The sequence below is a fragment of the Eptesicus fuscus genome, chromosome 12 (assembly GCF_027574615.1).
Source record: "Eptesicus fuscus isolate TK198812 chromosome 12, DD_ASM_mEF_20220401, whole genome shotgun sequence".
In the NCBI taxonomy this organism is placed as follows: domain Eukaryota; kingdom Metazoa; phylum Chordata; class Mammalia; order Chiroptera; family Vespertilionidae; genus Eptesicus; species Eptesicus fuscus.
This window is the reverse complement of record NC_072484.1, coordinates 20,276,658-20,295,328: the sequence shown is the minus strand read 5'-3', so window position 1 is coordinate 20,295,328 and position 18,671 is coordinate 20,276,658. Positions and strand designations below refer to the sequence as shown.

The 18,671-nt window shown below is 42.2% G+C and overlaps 2 protein-coding genes across 2 annotated transcripts in view; both read left to right on the top strand.

The window, feature by feature from the left end:
- The window catches only part of MACROD2 (mono-ADP ribosylhydrolase 2), a 1,996,248-nt gene that overhangs the window by 340,072 nt on the left and 1,637,505 nt on the right, over window positions 1-18,671 (top strand). The window lies entirely within an intron of this gene.
- Window positions 10,901-16,572, top strand: LOC129150931 (disabled homolog 1-like). The gene is made up of 2 exons (XM_054724225.1): window positions 10,901-11,147; window positions 16,430-16,572. Exons 1-2 carry the CDS (start codon window positions 10,901-10,903, stop codon window positions 16,570-16,572), a joined length of 390 nt encoding a protein of 129 aa, XP_054580200.1.

Here is an 18,671-nt window from a genome sequence, read left to right as displayed (position 1 = left end):
ATCATGTGGTGTGTTTTTCCCCTCCCTGCTATTAATGTGGTACATTGCGTTGATTGATTGCCTTTTGTCAAACGACCCATGCATTCCTGGGATAATTCCACTTGGTTATGGCTATAATCCTCTTAATATACTGTTAGTCTTGTTTGCTAGTATTTTGTTGAGCATTTTTTAAGTTTTACATTCACAGTCATAAGTGATATTAGTTTATAGTTTTCATTTTGTCTAGTGTTCTATTCTGTCTTTGGTTCAGAGTATGCCTAGCCTTATACAACAAGTTAGGAAGTCTTCATTCCTCTTCTATTTCTTGAAGGAGGTTGGGAAGGACTGGTGTTAATTTTTCTTTAAATATTTGGTAGAATTCACCAATAAAGCTATACGGCCCTGGGATTTTCTTTGTTGAAAGGATTTTTATTACTGATTCAATCTCTTATTATAGTCCTGTTGAGATTTTCTATTTATTCTTTTGTCAGTTTTGGTAGTTTGCATGGTTTTAGAAAATGTCTGTTTCCTCTAGGTTATCTAATTTTTTGGTGCACAATTTTTCATGGTATTCTCTCATAACCTTTTTGTTTGACTAGGGTTGGTAGTAATGTTCCCACTTTTATTGCTATTTTCATTTATTTGTCTTTTTCTCAGTCTAAATGTTTGTCAATCTTATTGATGTTTTCAAAGAACTAAATTTTAGTTTCATTGACTCCATTGGTTTTTCCTTATTCTCTATTTCATTTACCTATGCAATCTTTTTATTTCCTCCATTCTGCTAGCTCTGGGTTTAGTTTACTGTTCTTTTTCTAGTTTCTTAAGTTATAAAGTTAGGTTATTGATTTGAGATTTTCCATTATAACTTTCACTCTGAACACTGGTTTCACTGCAGCCAAAATATTTTCATATGTTGTATTTTCATTTTCATTTGTCTCAAGTTATTTTCTAATGTTTCCTTGTAATTTCCTTTTGAACTATTGGTTGGTTAAGGGTATAGTTGTTTAATTTTCGGGTATTTGTGAATTTTCCAGCTTTCCCTCTGTTATTGATTTTTAGCTTCATTTCATTCTAATTGGAGAAGATACTTGGTATGTTTCAATCTTTATAAATTATTAAGATATGTTTATGCAAATATTTATAAATTATTAAGATATGTTTATGCAAATATGGTATGTTTTAGAGATTTTTTCATGTGCACTTGACAAGAATTTTTATGCTGGTAGAATGTTCAATATGTCTGTTATATATAGTTTGATTATAGTGTTGTTCAAGGATTCTTCTTAACTGGCCTTATGTGTAGATATTTCTTTTATTGTTGAAAGTGGGTTATTGAAATCTCCAATTATTACTGTGGAACTGTTTACTTCTTCCTTCAATTCTGTCAATATTTGCTTCATGTATTTTGGGTCTCTGTTGTTAGGTACATATATGTTTGTAATTTTAAATTCTGGATGTATTGATCATCTTAACTATTCATCTAACAATCCATCCATTCATTGTCTATTTATTTGTTGTCTTTTGACACTTATAACAATTTTTTTATTTAAATTATATTTTGTTTAAGTGGTTACCAGGAGGATTAAAATCAAAATCCTAAACTCATAACAAACTAGTTTGAATTGATTATATTTTTTCCCCCAGAAACTTTCCCTTTTAACCTATTTATATCTTTGGATCTAAAGGGAGTCTCTTGTCATAACATGGTTAGTATTTGTAAATCTATTCTGCCAATCTCTGACAATGTTTTTTTTTTTTAAATATAGTATGGCAATTTCAGACTTTTGACTGGTGAGTTAATTTATTTACATTTATAGTAATTACTGATAGGAAAGAGCTTCCTTCTGCCATTTTGCTATTTGTTTTCTATGCCTACTACCTTTTTAGTTCCTCTTTTCCTCCATCACTACCTTTTTTCTATTCAATTGATTTTTTAAATTCTATTTTCATTTCCTTTTGTATAAATATATATATTTAAAAAACATTTAAGTGGTTACCATGAGGATTACAATCAAAATCCTAAATTTATAACAACCTAGTTGGAATTTATATCAATTTAGCATCAATAGTATATAGAAACACTGCCCCTGTACAGTCCCCCTCCCCACTTATGGTTATTGTTGTCATCACAGATTACAGCTTTTTACATTGTATATCCATTAACCTGGGTAATTATTACTTTATGCACTTGTATTTTAAATCCTATCCTATATAATAAAGAGGTAATATGCAAATTAACCCTCATGCCCTCACAAGATGGCTGCCTATGACCAGGCTGGAAGGGGGGTTAGTGAGGGACTACCAAACGACTGAAAAGCAGGCTGCATGGGGCAACCAGGCTGGCAGGGGGTTTAGTGAGGGACGACCAAATGACTGAACAGTAGGCTGCATGGGAGCGACCAGGCCAGCAGAGGGGTTAGTGAGGGACAACCAAATGACTGAACAGCAGGCTGCATGGGGCATCCAGACTGGAGGGGGGGCCGTGAGGGGTGACCAGGCTGGCAGGGGGGGCAGTTTGGGGCGACCAGGCCAACAGGGGGGGCAGTTGGGTGGGACCAGGCCAGCAGGGAGGGAGAGTAAGAGGTGACCAGGCCAGCAGGGGGGGCAGTTAGGGGCTACCAGGCAGGCAGGCAGGCAGGTGAGCAATTAAGAGCCAGCAGTCCAGGATTGTGAGAGGGCTGTCTGACTGCTGATTTAGGCCTGATCCCCAGGATCGGGTCTAAACTGGCAGTTGGACATTCCCCAAGGGGTCCTGGATTGGAGAAGGTGCAGGCTGGGCTGAGGGGACCGCCCCCCATGCATGAATTTCATGAACCGGGCCTCTAGTTATAAATAAAAAGAGGAGTTAAAGACCAAACACAATAATGTTGGCTTTTTAGTTTACTATGTGTTTACTTTTTTACCATAGTTCTATATTTCTTTGAATCATTTTAAGTTGCTCTCCAGTGTACTGTCATTTTAGTCTAAAGGACTCACTTTAGCATTTCTTGTAAGGGCAGTTCTACTAAGCATTCATTTTTCTGAGACTGTCTTAATTTCTCCTCATTTTTGAAGAATAATTTGCCAGATATATGACTGTTGGTCAACAGTTCTTTTTGGCAATTTAAACTATTTTTAGCTCCCTTACAGCCTCCATGATTTCTGATGTGAAATCAAATGTTAATCTTATTGAAGATCTTTTGTATGAGTGGTGAGTTGCTTCTCTTTTGCTGTTTTCCAGATTCTCTTTTGCCCTTGGGTTTTGATGATTTGATTACAATGTGGATCTGTGTGTATCTTTCCACTTATTCTTCTTGGAGTCCTCTGAGTTTCATGAATGTGTAGACTCATGTTTTTTTTTTTTTTTTTTTTTTTATAAAACTTGGGAAATATTTGGCCATCATCTCTACAAATATTCTTCCTGCCTCTTTCTTTCCTCTTCATCTGGGGTTACCATTACATATGTGTTGGTATGCTTCATTGTGTCCCAAAGTTCTCTTAGACTCTGTTCATTTATCTCCACATTCACTGATTATTTCTTTGGTCTGCTCAAATCTTCAATTGAAACTTCTAGTGAGTTTTTAATTTTAGCTATTGAATTTTTCATTTCCAGAATTTTTGCTTGGTTCCTTTTTATAATTTTAATCTTTTTCTTGATAGACTATTTGTTTATATATAACACTTATGGTTTCCATTAGCCCTTTGATTTATTAAGGCAGTTGATTTAAAGCCTTTGACTAATAAGTTCAATGTCTGTGCTTCCTCAGAGATAGTTTCTATTTATTTCTTCTGTTAATGGACCATAGTTTTTTGTTTCTTAAATGCTTCATAGTTTTTTTCTTGAAAACTGGACAGTTTTAATATTATAATATTGCAAGTCTGAAAACCAGATCCCCCCCCCTTTTTTTGCTTGCTCTAAGCTGTAACTATTTGTTTAGTGACTTTTTATTTAATTTCGTTAAGTCTGTATTCTTTGTTACATGTGGTCTCTGAGGTCTGCATTCTTTTAATTTACATTCAGCTAGTTTCTTGACAGAGATTAACTTGAGTACTAAGTGGCACAAACAAACAAATAAAAATGAGAGAGAGAGAATGAACAATGGAGAAAAAGAAACAAAGAATGGAAAGAATAAGAAAATAGGAAAAGATACTCCCAAACTACTAGTACTTCCAGGCTTTGTAGATTGGCTTTTGCTGGGGCACGCCTTCAATACTTAGCCAGGCAGTTTTCCATCTCTGGGTCAACCTGAGCATGTTGCTTGCACAGAACCTACAGTTGAAAACATCACAAAATGTTTCTGCTATTTTAAAGTTTCCTTTGTTTTGATTTAGTGTTTGCTTGGTTGTTAATAAACCTCAGATTGGCCCTGGCTGGTGTGGCTCAGATGGTTGGAGCCTTGTCCTATATACCAAAAGGGTGTGAGTTTGTTTCACAGTTGGGGTGAGTGCCGGAGGCAACCGATGGGTATTTCTCTCCCTCTCTGAAAATTAGTGAAGAGAGAAAAATAGAAAAATAAACCTCAGACTGTTTCCCAGAGTTCCGCCATAGTTGATTCTGACAGCTTTGCTTGTTTTCCTGATGTCTCTGTGGGCACAGGGGCTCTTGGAGCTGTCTACTATGTCATGTTTACTGTTAGCACTTGCAGTTTACTTTGGGGGCTTAGTTATCACATGATAAGATATGTGCTATTTCTTGAATACAATGATGACATATGTATATAAGGTCTTATTTCCTATTTACTCTTTTTTACTTTAATTTAACAAATGATTTATTGACTGATTTTAGAGAGACAGAGGAAGGGGCAGAGAAGAGAGAGAGAAAGACCGAGAGAGAGACTTGTTGTTTCACTTAGGCATTCATTGTTTGCTTCTTGTATATACCCTAATCAGAGATCCAACTGAAACCTTGGCATATTGGGACAATGCTCTAACTAACTGAGCTACCCAGCCTGGGTCTCATATATTTGTTTTAGAGTATAGGAACTGTAGGTCTTTTCTGTACTTTACTAAATCAACCACCCTCATTTAAAAAGTATCTAAAATATAGTTGATAAATGCATATTGTGGAAATACACTCCATTTTTATCTACACACAGTTTTAGATGAAATGAAAGATCACTTTATAATTTTTGTGCAACTTAAAAATGTTTGGCTGGTGAAAATAAATGTGACTGGTAGGCTAAGGCAAGATTTATTTTTAACAGAATGAAATATAAAGTCTTGTGACGTTAAAACTAATTGTTTTATTGGTTGAGTTTTTTCAGTGATAAATAATTACCATAGAGATAAATCGAAATTAACTTTTCTTAACCATTTTGAAATGTTATTTTAAACTTTAATATTAGACTGCTATTTAATATTTTACAAACTAATGTTGTTAAGAATAATTTGGAGGAAAGTATTAATGTATAAGTTGTAATTAAATTCTCACATCATATAGCCTCTTTTAGTTATTAGAAAACAATGTTAATTGGATAAAAATCATATCCACATTGAAGAATATTAAAAAAATCTTAAGTTAAATAAACAAGAGAGTACTATTTGGTGAAATTTCAGTCTGGATTGTGCAAGTAGTGAGACTGAAAGGACTTTAAGGGCAAAGTTTTGTTTTATAGGATTTTGGAAGACAGTGAATACTTGAGATAAAATATTTCCTTTATCCAAAATTGTCTTTTTTTTTTTTTTAAGAGATGAAAAAAATGTACATAGACTCTTTGTGTCGCATGAGAGGAAGTGAAGCACAAAAGGCCATCTAGAGGATGAAATTCCTATAGGAGTTTTCTGAACCACTTAAATCAAAGGGTTAGAATTTGGATTTAATTAAATTTGCAAGGCTGGGGTAGGGGGCAAGACAATAGCCTATTTTAGGGCCAGAGTGCCAGCTTTAGCTTTAACTTTGAATTTCTTGGCCCCAATCCATTGGTGTCACTACCTTAGTGTTATTTAAATGCAGGATTTTCTATTTAATTTCCTTTCAAGGGAGACATAAAAACTGCAGTTTCTTTTTCCTAAGAAACTACTGAAGAATGTTCCTGGGCTTTATTAGGTAAACAATTGCATTTTTAGAAGAGAAATGCAATTGATGTAGCATGTTCAAACATTATAGTGTAAATGTGCAGGTAAAGATCCTAAAAATTAAACCCTTCTTAGTTATTCATATGCATTTAATAATTAATTTATATGCATTTTTGAATTCAGGGGGAATTATTAAGTATAAAAGAGATTTGCTTAGAATCCTAAAATTTAAATATGAAACTATTGAATTATTTCTCATGGGAAATATTTCCATTTCATGCTTCATATTAATTATAACTTGTGCTCTAATAGTTTGTGATTTTGAGCAATTTGTACTAACCTTATTTACCTTGAATACAGAATATTTTTAGGCTAATCTACCTTTATGTAAGTTTTAAAAATAATAACTGATTATATTTTACCTTTAGCTATCTGAATATGCCTTTTTATTAGAGTAAGAAAAATTTTTTTCTAATTACTTCATTTTACATATTTGACTGGTGAGCAGTTACTCTATTGAGATGATAAGAAATCAAGTGAAGTTATTAAGTAACGAAATAATAAAAATACTTTTATTATATACATGTTGTATCTGGTTATTATACATTTTCAAGAGGTCTTTGCCCGACTCCCTTCCACTACTAGCATTTGCTCACAGGTTTCCTCTCCCAGCATTACCCTTCATTTCTTTCTTCACCTTAATCCTTCATGTTCTTCAGATTTATCTGGACATCAAATCCTCTTGAATGCCTTCCCTGACCTCCCTGACCACATCAGCTCACCTGAACTCCTATATATTCTAATTACATGTCCTCTCCTCTATGGCCTTCATAAGAGTATGCAGTTTAACTTCTTTATAATCATTTGTCCATGCCCTTACAACACAGGGAGCTTCATGGGGCCAGAAACGGTGTCTGATTTTGCTCATAATCATAATCTCTGAACCCTGCACAGGGCCTAGTACAGAGGCAGCTTCTAATGAGCACTTGCTATTGAATGATATAGATCACTGCACTCAACATACTGTCCTGTTTTATACTGTCATATGAACTTGAAATAATTCTACTAGAAAATAAAATTGCTTTTCATATGTATACAAACTAAGTTCACTCTCCATGATAAATCAATTTTCCTATTTACTCATTATTCATTCATTTATTCATTTTTAAAATTTTGTTTTTTCCTATCACCATTTATCCCCTCTATTCCCTCTTCTACCTTCATTTGTTTTTTTTTATTCGACAATATTTAGTAAAGGCTCACTCTATTGGTTACTGTTTTGGTTTTCAATTGCTATATAACAAATTATCCCCAAACTAAGTAGCTAGAAACAATAGCCATTTTATTATTTCTCACAGATTCTGTGATTCAGAAATTTGGATAGAAATCAGGGGAGGACTGTCTCTATTCCACATGATGTGTACTGGCGCTCGATCCTCCGAGTTGGCTTCTTCACACTTACATGTCTAGCTACCCAGCAAGGATGCCTGGAGCAGCTTTGCTGAGGTTGAGGAACTGTTTCTCCTTGTCAGCTGGATTTTTTTTTCCTCCTCCGTGCAGTTTCAGGACTTCTCTCTCCATGTAGCTTCTCTGTGTGGCGCTCCACTTCGCCTGTCTTAGTGGCCATTCCAGCAGGGCAATTTGATTTTTTATGTGCACTCTTTTTAGGCTGCAAAAGTGGAATCACCAAGCCATGTTCTAGTGAGTCTAAGGCCAGTCCAATTTAAGAGGAAGGCACTGAACAATAGAATGAATGCCAGGAGGAGTGGTCATTTGGGGTTGACCAAAGCAACAGATTATCACAGCTTTTGTGATAGAAAGTAAAATAAGATTTGCTGTAAGCGAATTCATAGTCTACTGGGAAGAGAAAGATGAGGGAATTGATAATTCTGGAAGCAATCTGTTATAGTTATTAAGCATGTATGCTTTGGGCAGATCTGAGTTTGACTTTTGCCTCAACACTTACTTAGTGAGTACTTACATAGGTTTCTTAGATAGGTTAGTTAGCAATCTCTCTGAGATCCCAGTCTGTTCAAATACTTATGTAATTCAGAGATATTATGTGGGAAAGAGTATGTGATAAATAATAGAGAATACATATTCTTTTTGAATACAGGGACTTGCATAAATAGGCTGAAAGGGAAATCTCATATAGCTTCATTCTTTAATGGCAATGTATTCATTTTAAAATATAATAGAAGGATGATTACATTTTTCTATCCAGGTGGAAGATTTTAAAATATAATATACTCTTATTAACAACTGTACTAATGAGGAAATTAAAATGGAAATCACAAATTTATGTAATATAGCCAAAGCAATAAACAGAAGAAAATATATAATCTCAAAATGCATTTATTAAAAAACAAGAGTAGAAAAAATTAGCCAGGAAATAGAACAACATAAGCATAGAAAATGTAATAGGAGGGAACTGGACAAAAGTTAAAACAGAAACAATCAAACAGCCATTTATCAAAAGACCAGAAAAACTAACAAACTTTGGCAGATCTCATTTCTAAATAACCAAAACCACAAATTAAAAATGAGAAAGAGAACGTGAATACAATTTCAGAGATTAAGAAAGTGATAAAAGAATGTAATACCCATTCACTTGAGAATCTGGATTAAATGTATTATTTTCTAAGAAAAGATAAATTATGAAATTTGGTTCAAGAGATTTAGAAACTTAAGCAGATCAATAACCATAGAAGAAATTGAAGAAGTATTTGTTCACATCTCTTTTTATTTATCTTTATCCCCTTGGATGAATTTATACTGATTATTTAAGATGGTGGAAAAGAAAACAAATTGGCAGTTCTTAAACTGTAGAATTTAAAGCTCAATAAACTCCCTTTATTTACAAATCAAGGCCATCCTCTTCATGGTCCCATTCTATGTCCCAGTTTTCTTCACTGAGCTTCTCACAAGAAGGTTCTAACCTTTGATAACTATATATTTCATTTGTGTGAGTTCCTTTGCATTATTTTAATATCTTCAAAATAGAAACAGACACCAAGGAGTGGTTCAGCATGTGCTGCATAGTTGAGTCTGAGAGGAATAGTCTATGATAAGAAGTGGAATTCCAATCAGATTCTTGGCTCACCTCACATTTAGGATTTCAACAGTGCAAATACTCCACATCTTTCTAGTTTTTCTGTCTATTCTCCTGATATTTCATCTTAATTCACTGGTTTGATACATTTTATTTCTGCATACAATATCATCAAATTCAATATATACTAGCTTTTCAAAGTTAGCAAAAATGGAAACAAATTCAAAGAAAGCACATGTATAAGTGAAAACTATTGGTCATTCTTAATTAAAACATTAAAAAATGTTAGCAAATTATAACCAATGTAACGCCCGGAACGCTGGCCACACTCACAAAGCACCAAGAGACGCCTCTCATGCAAAAAGCAAAGGGTTTATTGGTACAGGCATGCCCGGTCCCACAACATACTCTGAACACAGAGCAGAGGTTGTGGGCCCCGAGCCTTTGTTACACAGCAATTTTATAGACGGGGGAATCGGGGGATGGGGCATTACTCAAGTTACTGAGTTGGCCTACTCTGATTGGCTGGGTGGGGGCCGGGGCTTGCTTACGCAGGTGCAGGGTGTGGAGGCAGGGTGCGGTCTAACGGCAGGAAAAAGTGGTTTAGCTCTAGGCTATGGCGGGAAGAAGTGGTTTAGCCCTAGGCTATGGCGGGAAGAAGTGGTTTAGCCCTAGGCTATGGCGGGAAGAAGTGGTTTAGCCCTAGGCTATGGCGGGAAGAAGTGGTTTAGCCCTAGGCTACGAATTTCCCTTTCACCAGTAGTGAAAGTATTAAAACACAGAATACTATGTGTGTTTCGAGACCAGTAACAAACAGTGACTGAAACATGCTTTGGAGATCTATAGAAATGTCAATAGAAAACCATCTGGGCCTTGTGTCTTTTTTAGTAGCAGCTTTTTAGCAATTCTTGGTTAAAACTGGTAATATATTAGAGAAGGGAAGTGTATTACATTGTTTTGTTGCTTTTCTGATTCAGTCCTTCCCAACATTACCCCCAGCGCTTAGCCCTCCCTGTCTACCTGCCCCTTTATTTCTAATTTATGGTATACTTCCAGCCTTCAGATAATATATCCATGTTTTTGGAGGGTTCCATGAGGTATTTCTCCACATGGCTGTCTTCTCATACTTTAAAAAGTTTCAAACCTAGAATTTACTTTCATCTAAACCATAGCCAGGCAGAAAAAGAAACAATCAAATATTTCATTGCTTCTGTTTGCTATATATTCTTTACTGGTCATGCCTGAATTTACTTTGGCTTTATAACTATGTGTCTCAATGTGGTTTGTTTAGAAGCATGCTCTTTCCTGGAGCATGCTGTCAAAATTCCTGTATAGTGACCCACACTTGGATTTTCATTTTTAAGTCTTCAAATCTTTTGCCATTCCAAAGAATCCTTCAAACCTTCTAAAGACTCCTAACTTGGGGAAAAAAATCACTGGCACACCCTTTTGAATAGATATGTGGTTACGAAAATAAAGCAGGAGGTCCGAGCCAGGGGCGCGCGGCGAGCGGACCTGAGGCTGCAGCCCTGAGCCAGCAGGGGAGGATGGACTCCGCTCCATGCTCGCCCGGGCTTCCCCGGGCTGGAGAGCGCGCCTGAGTGCCGCCGCCCGCAGGGCACGGGGAGCCGCTTCCCGGGCGGCTGCGGCTGCGGCAGCGGAGGAGGATGCTCGCGGCAAGCCGAGGACCTTGGAATTGAAGCACAGGGAAATCTGGCTTCACTGGAAAGTAAAAGTGAAAGCACTCAGGAGTGAATGACATGTGCAGCTCGGGGCGTCATTTCTGAAGGGAGGCGTCGTTCTCTGGGAGAGGAGTCCCCCATGAGCCTGGCCGAGGCCCTGGATCTGTGTGCAGTGGACTAAGGATTTAGTAGGATGTCAACTGAGACAGAACTTCAAGTAGCTGTGAAAACCAGCGCCAAGAAAGACTCCAGAAAGAAAGGTCAGGATCGCAGCGAAGCCACTCTGATAAAGAGGTTTAAAGGTGAAGGGGTCCGGTACAAGGCCAAACTGATCGGGATCGACGAGGTTTCGGCAGCTCGGGGAGACAAGTTATGTCAAGATTCCATGATGAAGCTCAAGTATGACTGTAGGGACACAAGTTCGAAAGATGGCGGCGGAGGTGAAAGGCTGATCTGTTGCCTCGCATGGCAGTTTCGGAAATACAACTGAAACATGGACTGGTGAGGGTGGCGACTGCTGCTCGCGTCTCCCCAGACCGGGCAGCTGCTCCTCTCAGTCAGTACCGCAGCCGGGGCCATGGACTCGTGGGCGCCGCGGCGGCTGCTGTGGCGGCGGCCGCGGACTCGGCGCAGCGGCTCTCGGTGAAGGAAGAGACCATCTTTCTACAGGAGGGGCTCACCCGCGCCACCGACCTGGCCGAGCTGCGCACTGAGATCCTCGGGGCCCCGGACACCGCCAACACCGATTTGGAGGATTCTTAGGAGTTCTCATCTTACATTCAAGTCCTCTAGCCATTTTGACGGAGGCTAAAGAAGACGGCTGGGCTAAACAAAGGAATTGCGAACGGTGCCGCGCGCAGCGGTTTCAGGGGCGCGACTGGAGGACGGAGCGTCTGCAGCCCAGAACTACAGGAGAGATGGCTGAATGGCAGATTTACAGCTAAGAGGGAAGAGGAAACCAGCGAAATTGGAGGGGACGAGGTGCGGAGGCGCGTGGGTCAGGCTGGTGGCGGGGGAAAGGGGCTTTTGTTCCAAACCTAGGGGAGATTAGCTCTCCATCACCCTGAAATCCAGCTTCTGGGGACCCGCGGGAGACCCAGATGCCTGCGGGGAGAGGCGGGACTCTTGCGGAGGTGCGCCCAGCAATCAGTGTTTGCTGCGCTAGAGCGCGGAACGAAGGGACTTAGAAACTTGGAAGGCAGAAGGAGCAGACTCGAAGACATTTCGGCTCGCCGCACCATGGCCTGTTGGCGCCCTGAGACCCCGCCCCACCCTGGGACCCGCCCCGCCCTGAGACCCGCCCCGCCCTGGGACCCGCCCCGCACGTTTTGAAGACCCGCCCCGCAAGTCTTGCAGGCGCACCTGCGCTCCAAGCAATGGCTTATGCATGTGGGTGGCCTGCCCTCTGGCAGCGGACCAGATGAACTGCTGTTCTAGTCGGACTGCTCCAGGGCCACTCAGACAGGAGGAGGAAACTACAGTTTTTGCTGTAATCCCTGCTGAGTGCCTAAGGCAGTGGCTGATCTACGCCCCATTGGGGACCCAGAAACGAGGGCATCTGGTGGTCTGTGGGAAATGACACCAGACTTCAACCACGCGCATAAGGGACACATCCAACAGGCAGATTCAGTGAGCGCCAAAGCCTTGCTGCACCAAGACCCGGCCCATAGGAGTGTGTCCTGCACAGCAACTCTTCCTTTATAGACAAAGAGAGCCCTTCCGGTGGCACCAGCAACAATCAAGACTTAACTATACAAGGGAGGACCGGGATGGAGACATAGGGCGGAGGCCTGGATGTTGCGTGCCACAACAACTTTGAGGCTGCGATGGGAGAGCGGAGCAGACACCACCCAAGACCACCGTAGGGCTGGCTGAGTGGATGCTCTGCAGCTAGAATAAAAGAGGGGTATGCGGGATGATGCTGATGCAGATGACCCAAGGACCACACTTTGGGAACTGCGGCTCGGGCGACGCAGTGACGACCTGGAGCATGCTCGGCGCGGTCCCCCCGGCGGTCTCCGGCTGAGGGGGCGGCTCCACTGGCTGCCGAGCAAGGACAGACGGGCCCCTGTGAGATGTGGGGTGGGGGACTCCGCGCTTGCTGGCCTCCGAGTCCTTCAGGAATCTCGGTGCCCCGGGGGCGGCCGGGTCCGCATGCTTGGCGACCGGCCGCCGCTGCGCACCGGAGCTTCGCCGAGCAGCCGCCCGGCGAGTTCTGCGGCGGCCGTCCTGAAGCTCTGGCAGGATGGCCGGGGGGGGTGCTGGGGGGGGGTTGACCGGCGGGAATTGGGATCGGGAGGACGGGGCCCCGCTGGGACCCGGGTGCAGGCGGGGTTGCGCGCCTCTGGGCTCGGGAGTGGTCGCGCGCCTCCGGGTATGGGTGGGGCCTCGCGTCCCTGGGTCTGGGTGGGGCCGCGTGCCCCTGGGTCCAGGTGAGGCCGGATTCCGGGTCCGGGTGAGGCCAAGTGCCCCTGGACCCGGATGACGCTGAGTCCCGTGCCCGGGTGAGGCCAAGCGCCCCTGGGTCTGGGAGAGGCCAAGCGCCCCTGGGTCCGGGTGAGACCATGTGTCCCTGGATCCGGGGGAGGCCTCGTGCACCTAGGTCCAGGTGAGGCCACGTGCCCCTGGGCCTGGGAGAGGCCACGCACCCCTGGGTCCGGGCGAGACCATGTGTCCCTGGATCCGGTGGGGCCTCGTGCACCTAGGCCCGGGTGGGGCCGTGTACCCCTGGGTCTGGGGGAGGCCAGGCGTCCCTGGGTCCGGGTGAGACCGTGTGTCCCTGGATCCGAGTGAGGCCTCGTGCACCTAGGCCCGGGTGAGGACACATGCCCCTGGGTCTGGGAGAGGCCAGGCGTCCCTGGGTCCGGGTGAGACCATGTGTCCCTGGATCCGGGTGAGGCCTCGTGCACCTAGGCCCGGGTGAGGCAACGTGCCCCTGGGTCTGGGAGAGGCCAAGCGTCCCTGGGTCCGGGTGAGACCATGTGTCCCTGGACCGGGGTGAGGCCTCGTGTACCTAGGCCCAGGTGAGGCCACGTGCCCATGGGTCTGGGAGAGGCCAAGCGTCCCTGGGTCCGGGCGAGACCATGTGTCCCTGGATCCGGGTGAGGCCTCGTGCACCTAGGCCCGGGTGAGGCCACGTGCCCCTGGGTCTGGGAGAGGCCAAGCGCCCCTGGGTCCGGGTGAGACCATGTGTCCCTGGATCCGGGGGAGGCCTCGTGCACCTAGGTCCAGGTGAGGCCACGTGCCCCTGGGCCTGGGAGAGGCCACGCACCCCTGGGTCCGGGCGAGACCATGTGTCCCTGGATCCGGGTGGGGCCTCGTGCACCTAGGCCCGGGTGGGGCCGTGTACCCCTGGGTCTGGGGGAGGCCAGGCGTCCCTGGGTCCGGGTGAGACCGTGTGTCCCTGGATCCGGGTGAGGCCTCGTGCACCTAGGCCCGGGTGAGGACACATGCCCCTGGGTCTGGGAGAGGCCAGGCGTCCCTGGATCCGGGTGAGACCATGTGTCCCTGGATCCGGGTGAGGCCTCGTGCACCTAGGCCCGGGTGAGGCAACGTGCCCCTGGGTCTGGGAGAGGCCAAGCGTCCCTGGGTCCGGGTGAGACCATGTGTCCCTGGACCTGGGTGAGGCCTCGTGTACCTAGGCCCAGGTGAGGCCACGTGCCCATGGGTCTGGGAGAGGCCAAGCGTCCCTGGGTCCGGGCGAGACCATGTGTCCCTGGATCCGAGTGAGGCCTCGTGCACCTAGGCCCGGGTGAGGCCACGTGCCCCTGGGTCTGGGAGAGGCCAAGCGTCCCTGGGTCCGGGTGAGACCATGTGTCCCTGGATCCGGGTGAGGCCTCATGCACCTAGGCCCGGGTGAGGCCACGTGCCCCTGGGTCTGGGAGAGGCCAAGCGCCCCTGGCTCCGGGTGAGACCATGTGTCCCTGGATCCGGGTGAGGCCTCGTGCACCTAGGTCCAGGTGAGGCCACGTGCCCCTGGGTCTGAGAGAGGCCACGCACCCCTGGGTCCGGGCGAGACCATGTGTCCCTGGATCAGGATGAGGCCACGTGCCCCTTAGTCCGGGTGAAGCCGTGCCCCTGGGTCCGGCCGAGACCAAACCAGAGGGAGTCGGACCTCCGTTACCACCATTTGTCCACCATCCAGAGCTGAGGGATCAGTGCTGACATGTACACATAAGGAACTGGTGGACATTGAAATTGGGTCCCAAAAGAACTGTTGGTCCAGAAAGAAACTCACTACAGACTGATCCATCTGCTTGTCAGCATAACTATTATTGCTCGTCTCACATTCAGTTCTCATAAGTATATATCTAGTGACATATGATCTCGCTCATCTAGGGGAAATGATGAACAACATAGACTGAGGAACAAGAACAGAACCAGAAGCAAGGAGGCATCGATCGGACTATCGGGCCTCAGAGGGAATATAGGGGAGGGTGGGGGGAGGGGGAGAGTTCAACCAAAGGACTTGTGTGCATGCATATGAGCCTATCCAACGGTTAAGTTCAACAGGGGGTTGGGGCATGCGTGGGGAGGGGGGGCGATGGGAATGGGGGGATGAGGACAAATATGTGACACCTTAATCAATAAAGAAATTAAAAAAAAAAAAAAGAAAATAAAGCAGCAAGTGGTATCTACTTTTTCAGCAGTCCTGCTTTCTAGAGTTTCCAAACTTCCAAGTCAAAAACACAAAGGAAATATTTAGTTGGTTTTTTTTTTTTTTTCATTTACATGTGTTTATATATTCTGGTAAGATTTGTTGTGTGTTTTTAAGTTCTCTCCTATTTTTAAATATCAGCTGAAATGTATTTGAAATATGATACCTTCTTCCAGGTTCCTTAGAACAAAATAGATTTTATTATTTACAAAAAGAATGGCAGATATGAACTGTCTGTGTTATTTGTTTATGATTGTTTTAACATGTAGTTGCTTGGGTTCCCTTTGAGTATGCTTCCCTTTTGTAGAAAATACTTGTGTTTAATATTTTTGTGCCGAGCCCCTTCCCCTACACCTGTACACACTGAAGAATTTCTTTCCAGTGATTAGCATAGAAATAATCAGGCTTCAGGATAAATGCCAATAAAGCAATGCCTCAGAACATGCCTTTTCGTGGAAAAGGTTAATCTAGCCTATTATTGGTGTAATTAGAAAATCTTGAAAATAGAGGTTCACAGTTTTTATGTGAGGTGCTGCTTTAATTATTCAGTGAGAGCACACCTAAATACAGGAGATACTCACATTCAGGAGTAGTAGCCACCACTGTGTGGTGTTACACTAGCTCTACATTCACATACATGCACATGTTTTTGTTTATTATAGGCTTTGCTTAGATAATAATCTGATACAAATACATATTGTATGTGAATGTAGGCAGTTTTTATTTAATAGACATTAAATGACTATTGGATTGCGAGAATGTCCCTGCGTTTAAAAAACTCATCATTTTATCATTTTGGTTACTTTGTAGTTGGAGCAGCAATCTGCAGATGAAATTATTTACTTGCCATTGTGTAGACCCAGAAAGTGGTGGTCTATTGCATTACATCTAAAAATTGTTGGAAGGAATATTATATTATTGAATGGTCAATGCTACTTTTACTTTTATTTCCAACTTCCGTAAAGTTTCCTGAATTGATTTCTTTGCACTTTTCACCACACCTGACAAAGGATTATTCTAAAAATTATAACAGATCAAAAATTTTAACTGGTTTTCTTATCACAGAAAGCTCCAGCACAATTGACCTGCTGACCTTAATTCCCAGGAAACTGTCACATTACTTCTTTACCCCTTTGTCTAACTTCACAATGTGGCCTGAAATACTGCATCGCTTTAAAGTTTCTCAGCATTGTAAGGTCAAGCTGTAGTCACCATAGTTACAGTTTAGATCTGTGGGTCAGAGGTCAAATAGATTAATGATGTCAGACACATCTTTAAATGGTTCTAACACTACTTTTCCATATGATAAACAGCTGGGCATATTTGATATGACAAAAGCATTCTTCAGTCTTGCTAATACGATCTTTGGCGACATCTGATAGACATTTTCAATAAGAACTTGCAATATGGGGCTGCAGAGTTGGCAATAATAATTGACTTAGATTTATATTATCAGGAGGAGATTGAAAATAAAATTTTAAATAGTTTAGAGTACACACTTCTATGTATTTTATGTTTTACCTGTTCATCTATATACTTGTCAATAATCTAATTGATAATTATTTATTTATAAAATTAGGTATCCTTACTTTTCTATTCATTTGTGGTTAAGCATGAAAATGGATACACAGAAGCTATCTGATCAGGACTAGATGCCCTTTGTGTGCAAATAAGTTGTGATATCTTTTCTCCTGATTTGGAAAGTATGCATTTAAAGCAGTTACATATATTTAGAAAAGTGTTTTTCAGAAAGTCTCACATTAGAGATTGGGTAAAATCTCATCTGTGTTTTATATCCAAACATTTTCTTTATGGCTCAGAGTTTCTATTTACAGATCTTGGGGTTTTATATTCCTTTGAACGCGGGGAGGGTTCCTAAAAGGAAATTGTTTCCTTCATTGTGATTCAGAATGGAAGAGAAAAAAGTATTTAAAAATACTATAAATTTTTGAATAAGACATCATAGACAGATGATGCAAATATTGAGTGAGATGAGATTAAAGTTATTAATATATATTTAAGTGAATAAAAATATCACCACATTGTCACTGACAGATGTGAATTATACTATAGAATACCTTTAAAAAAACAACAACAACATTCAAACAGTATGGAATTTTGCAGCCAATAGACAGAAATATTTTTAAGCCATAGGCTTAGGTTAAATTAAACATTAAAGGATGCCCTGTTTCAGAAGGTTTTGTTTCCAAAATGTATTTTTGTGCAGCTGTAAGATTTTAAGCTTGCTGGAGCATTTGCTCCTGATCACATGCTATAAAGGTAGACAAAGGGGAGAGCTTGGAGGCTTGGCAGCTGGGAGGTGTTAATATGGAATTTAATAGCAAAAAGAGGGGGGTTGGGGCTTTCTAGGTGAAATGGAGATTGGCAGCTGGGAGGAGGAAATAAGTCTTGGGGTCTAAGAAGAGCTTCTAGTTCAGTTTGTGAGTTTCAAATGACAAGCTAGCTTTCATGTGAATGAATGGATTGTCTCCTGTTTTGCTTTCAATTCAATGAGAATCGTTTCCTTGTAGATATCGTGGAAACCAACTACTCAGCAAAGACATTAATTGCTGACTTGTTTGGCAGCACTTAGGGACATTGGTTCAACAAACTGATGGAGTATTGTGTTTGGTCATTATGCCAGGAGAATGGCAAATCAATATTTAACTACCTTTTGAAGAAGCCACACTATTGTTACACTGTTTTGTATAAAACTGTTTATTTACGCACATGGCAAGTGTCCTAAAAGGCAAGAAAAATGTTTTATTGTAAATGTAGAAAAATTCTCAAGTCAAATAAAATATCAGGTTTTGACTTTGAGAATCTGAAATACCATTCTATTTTGAAATATCATTCTATTTAGAAATACCATTCTTTTTGACTTTCAGAATCTGAAATACTATTCTATTTCTGTGAAAGTTGACGTGTGCCTTGCCTTTAGATTTCTTGCTCCTGCTACTCATATTACTAAAATGGTTTACCAGCCAGTACTTACTATTTTAGCATTTATCAGAAACTTGAGGAATTTGGGGTATCACATTTTATTTACTCCCTGTTCTTAAAGTAACTCATTTCTTGTCTTCTTTCTATGTCTTTTTATTTCAATGTTGGGAGTTCACACATTTGCACTCCTGCTAGCATCCTGGCCAGAACTGTATATGTTTTGCTACTGTAGCAGTTTAGCAGCAGTTACCTGTCTTGGGTGCACATTCAAATGACCAAGCATAATGCCCCGGCCCACCCAAGACCCCCTGAAATAGTGTAGTGGAAGGAATGCATGGAGCCAACTCCCCTGGACTGCCTTTGC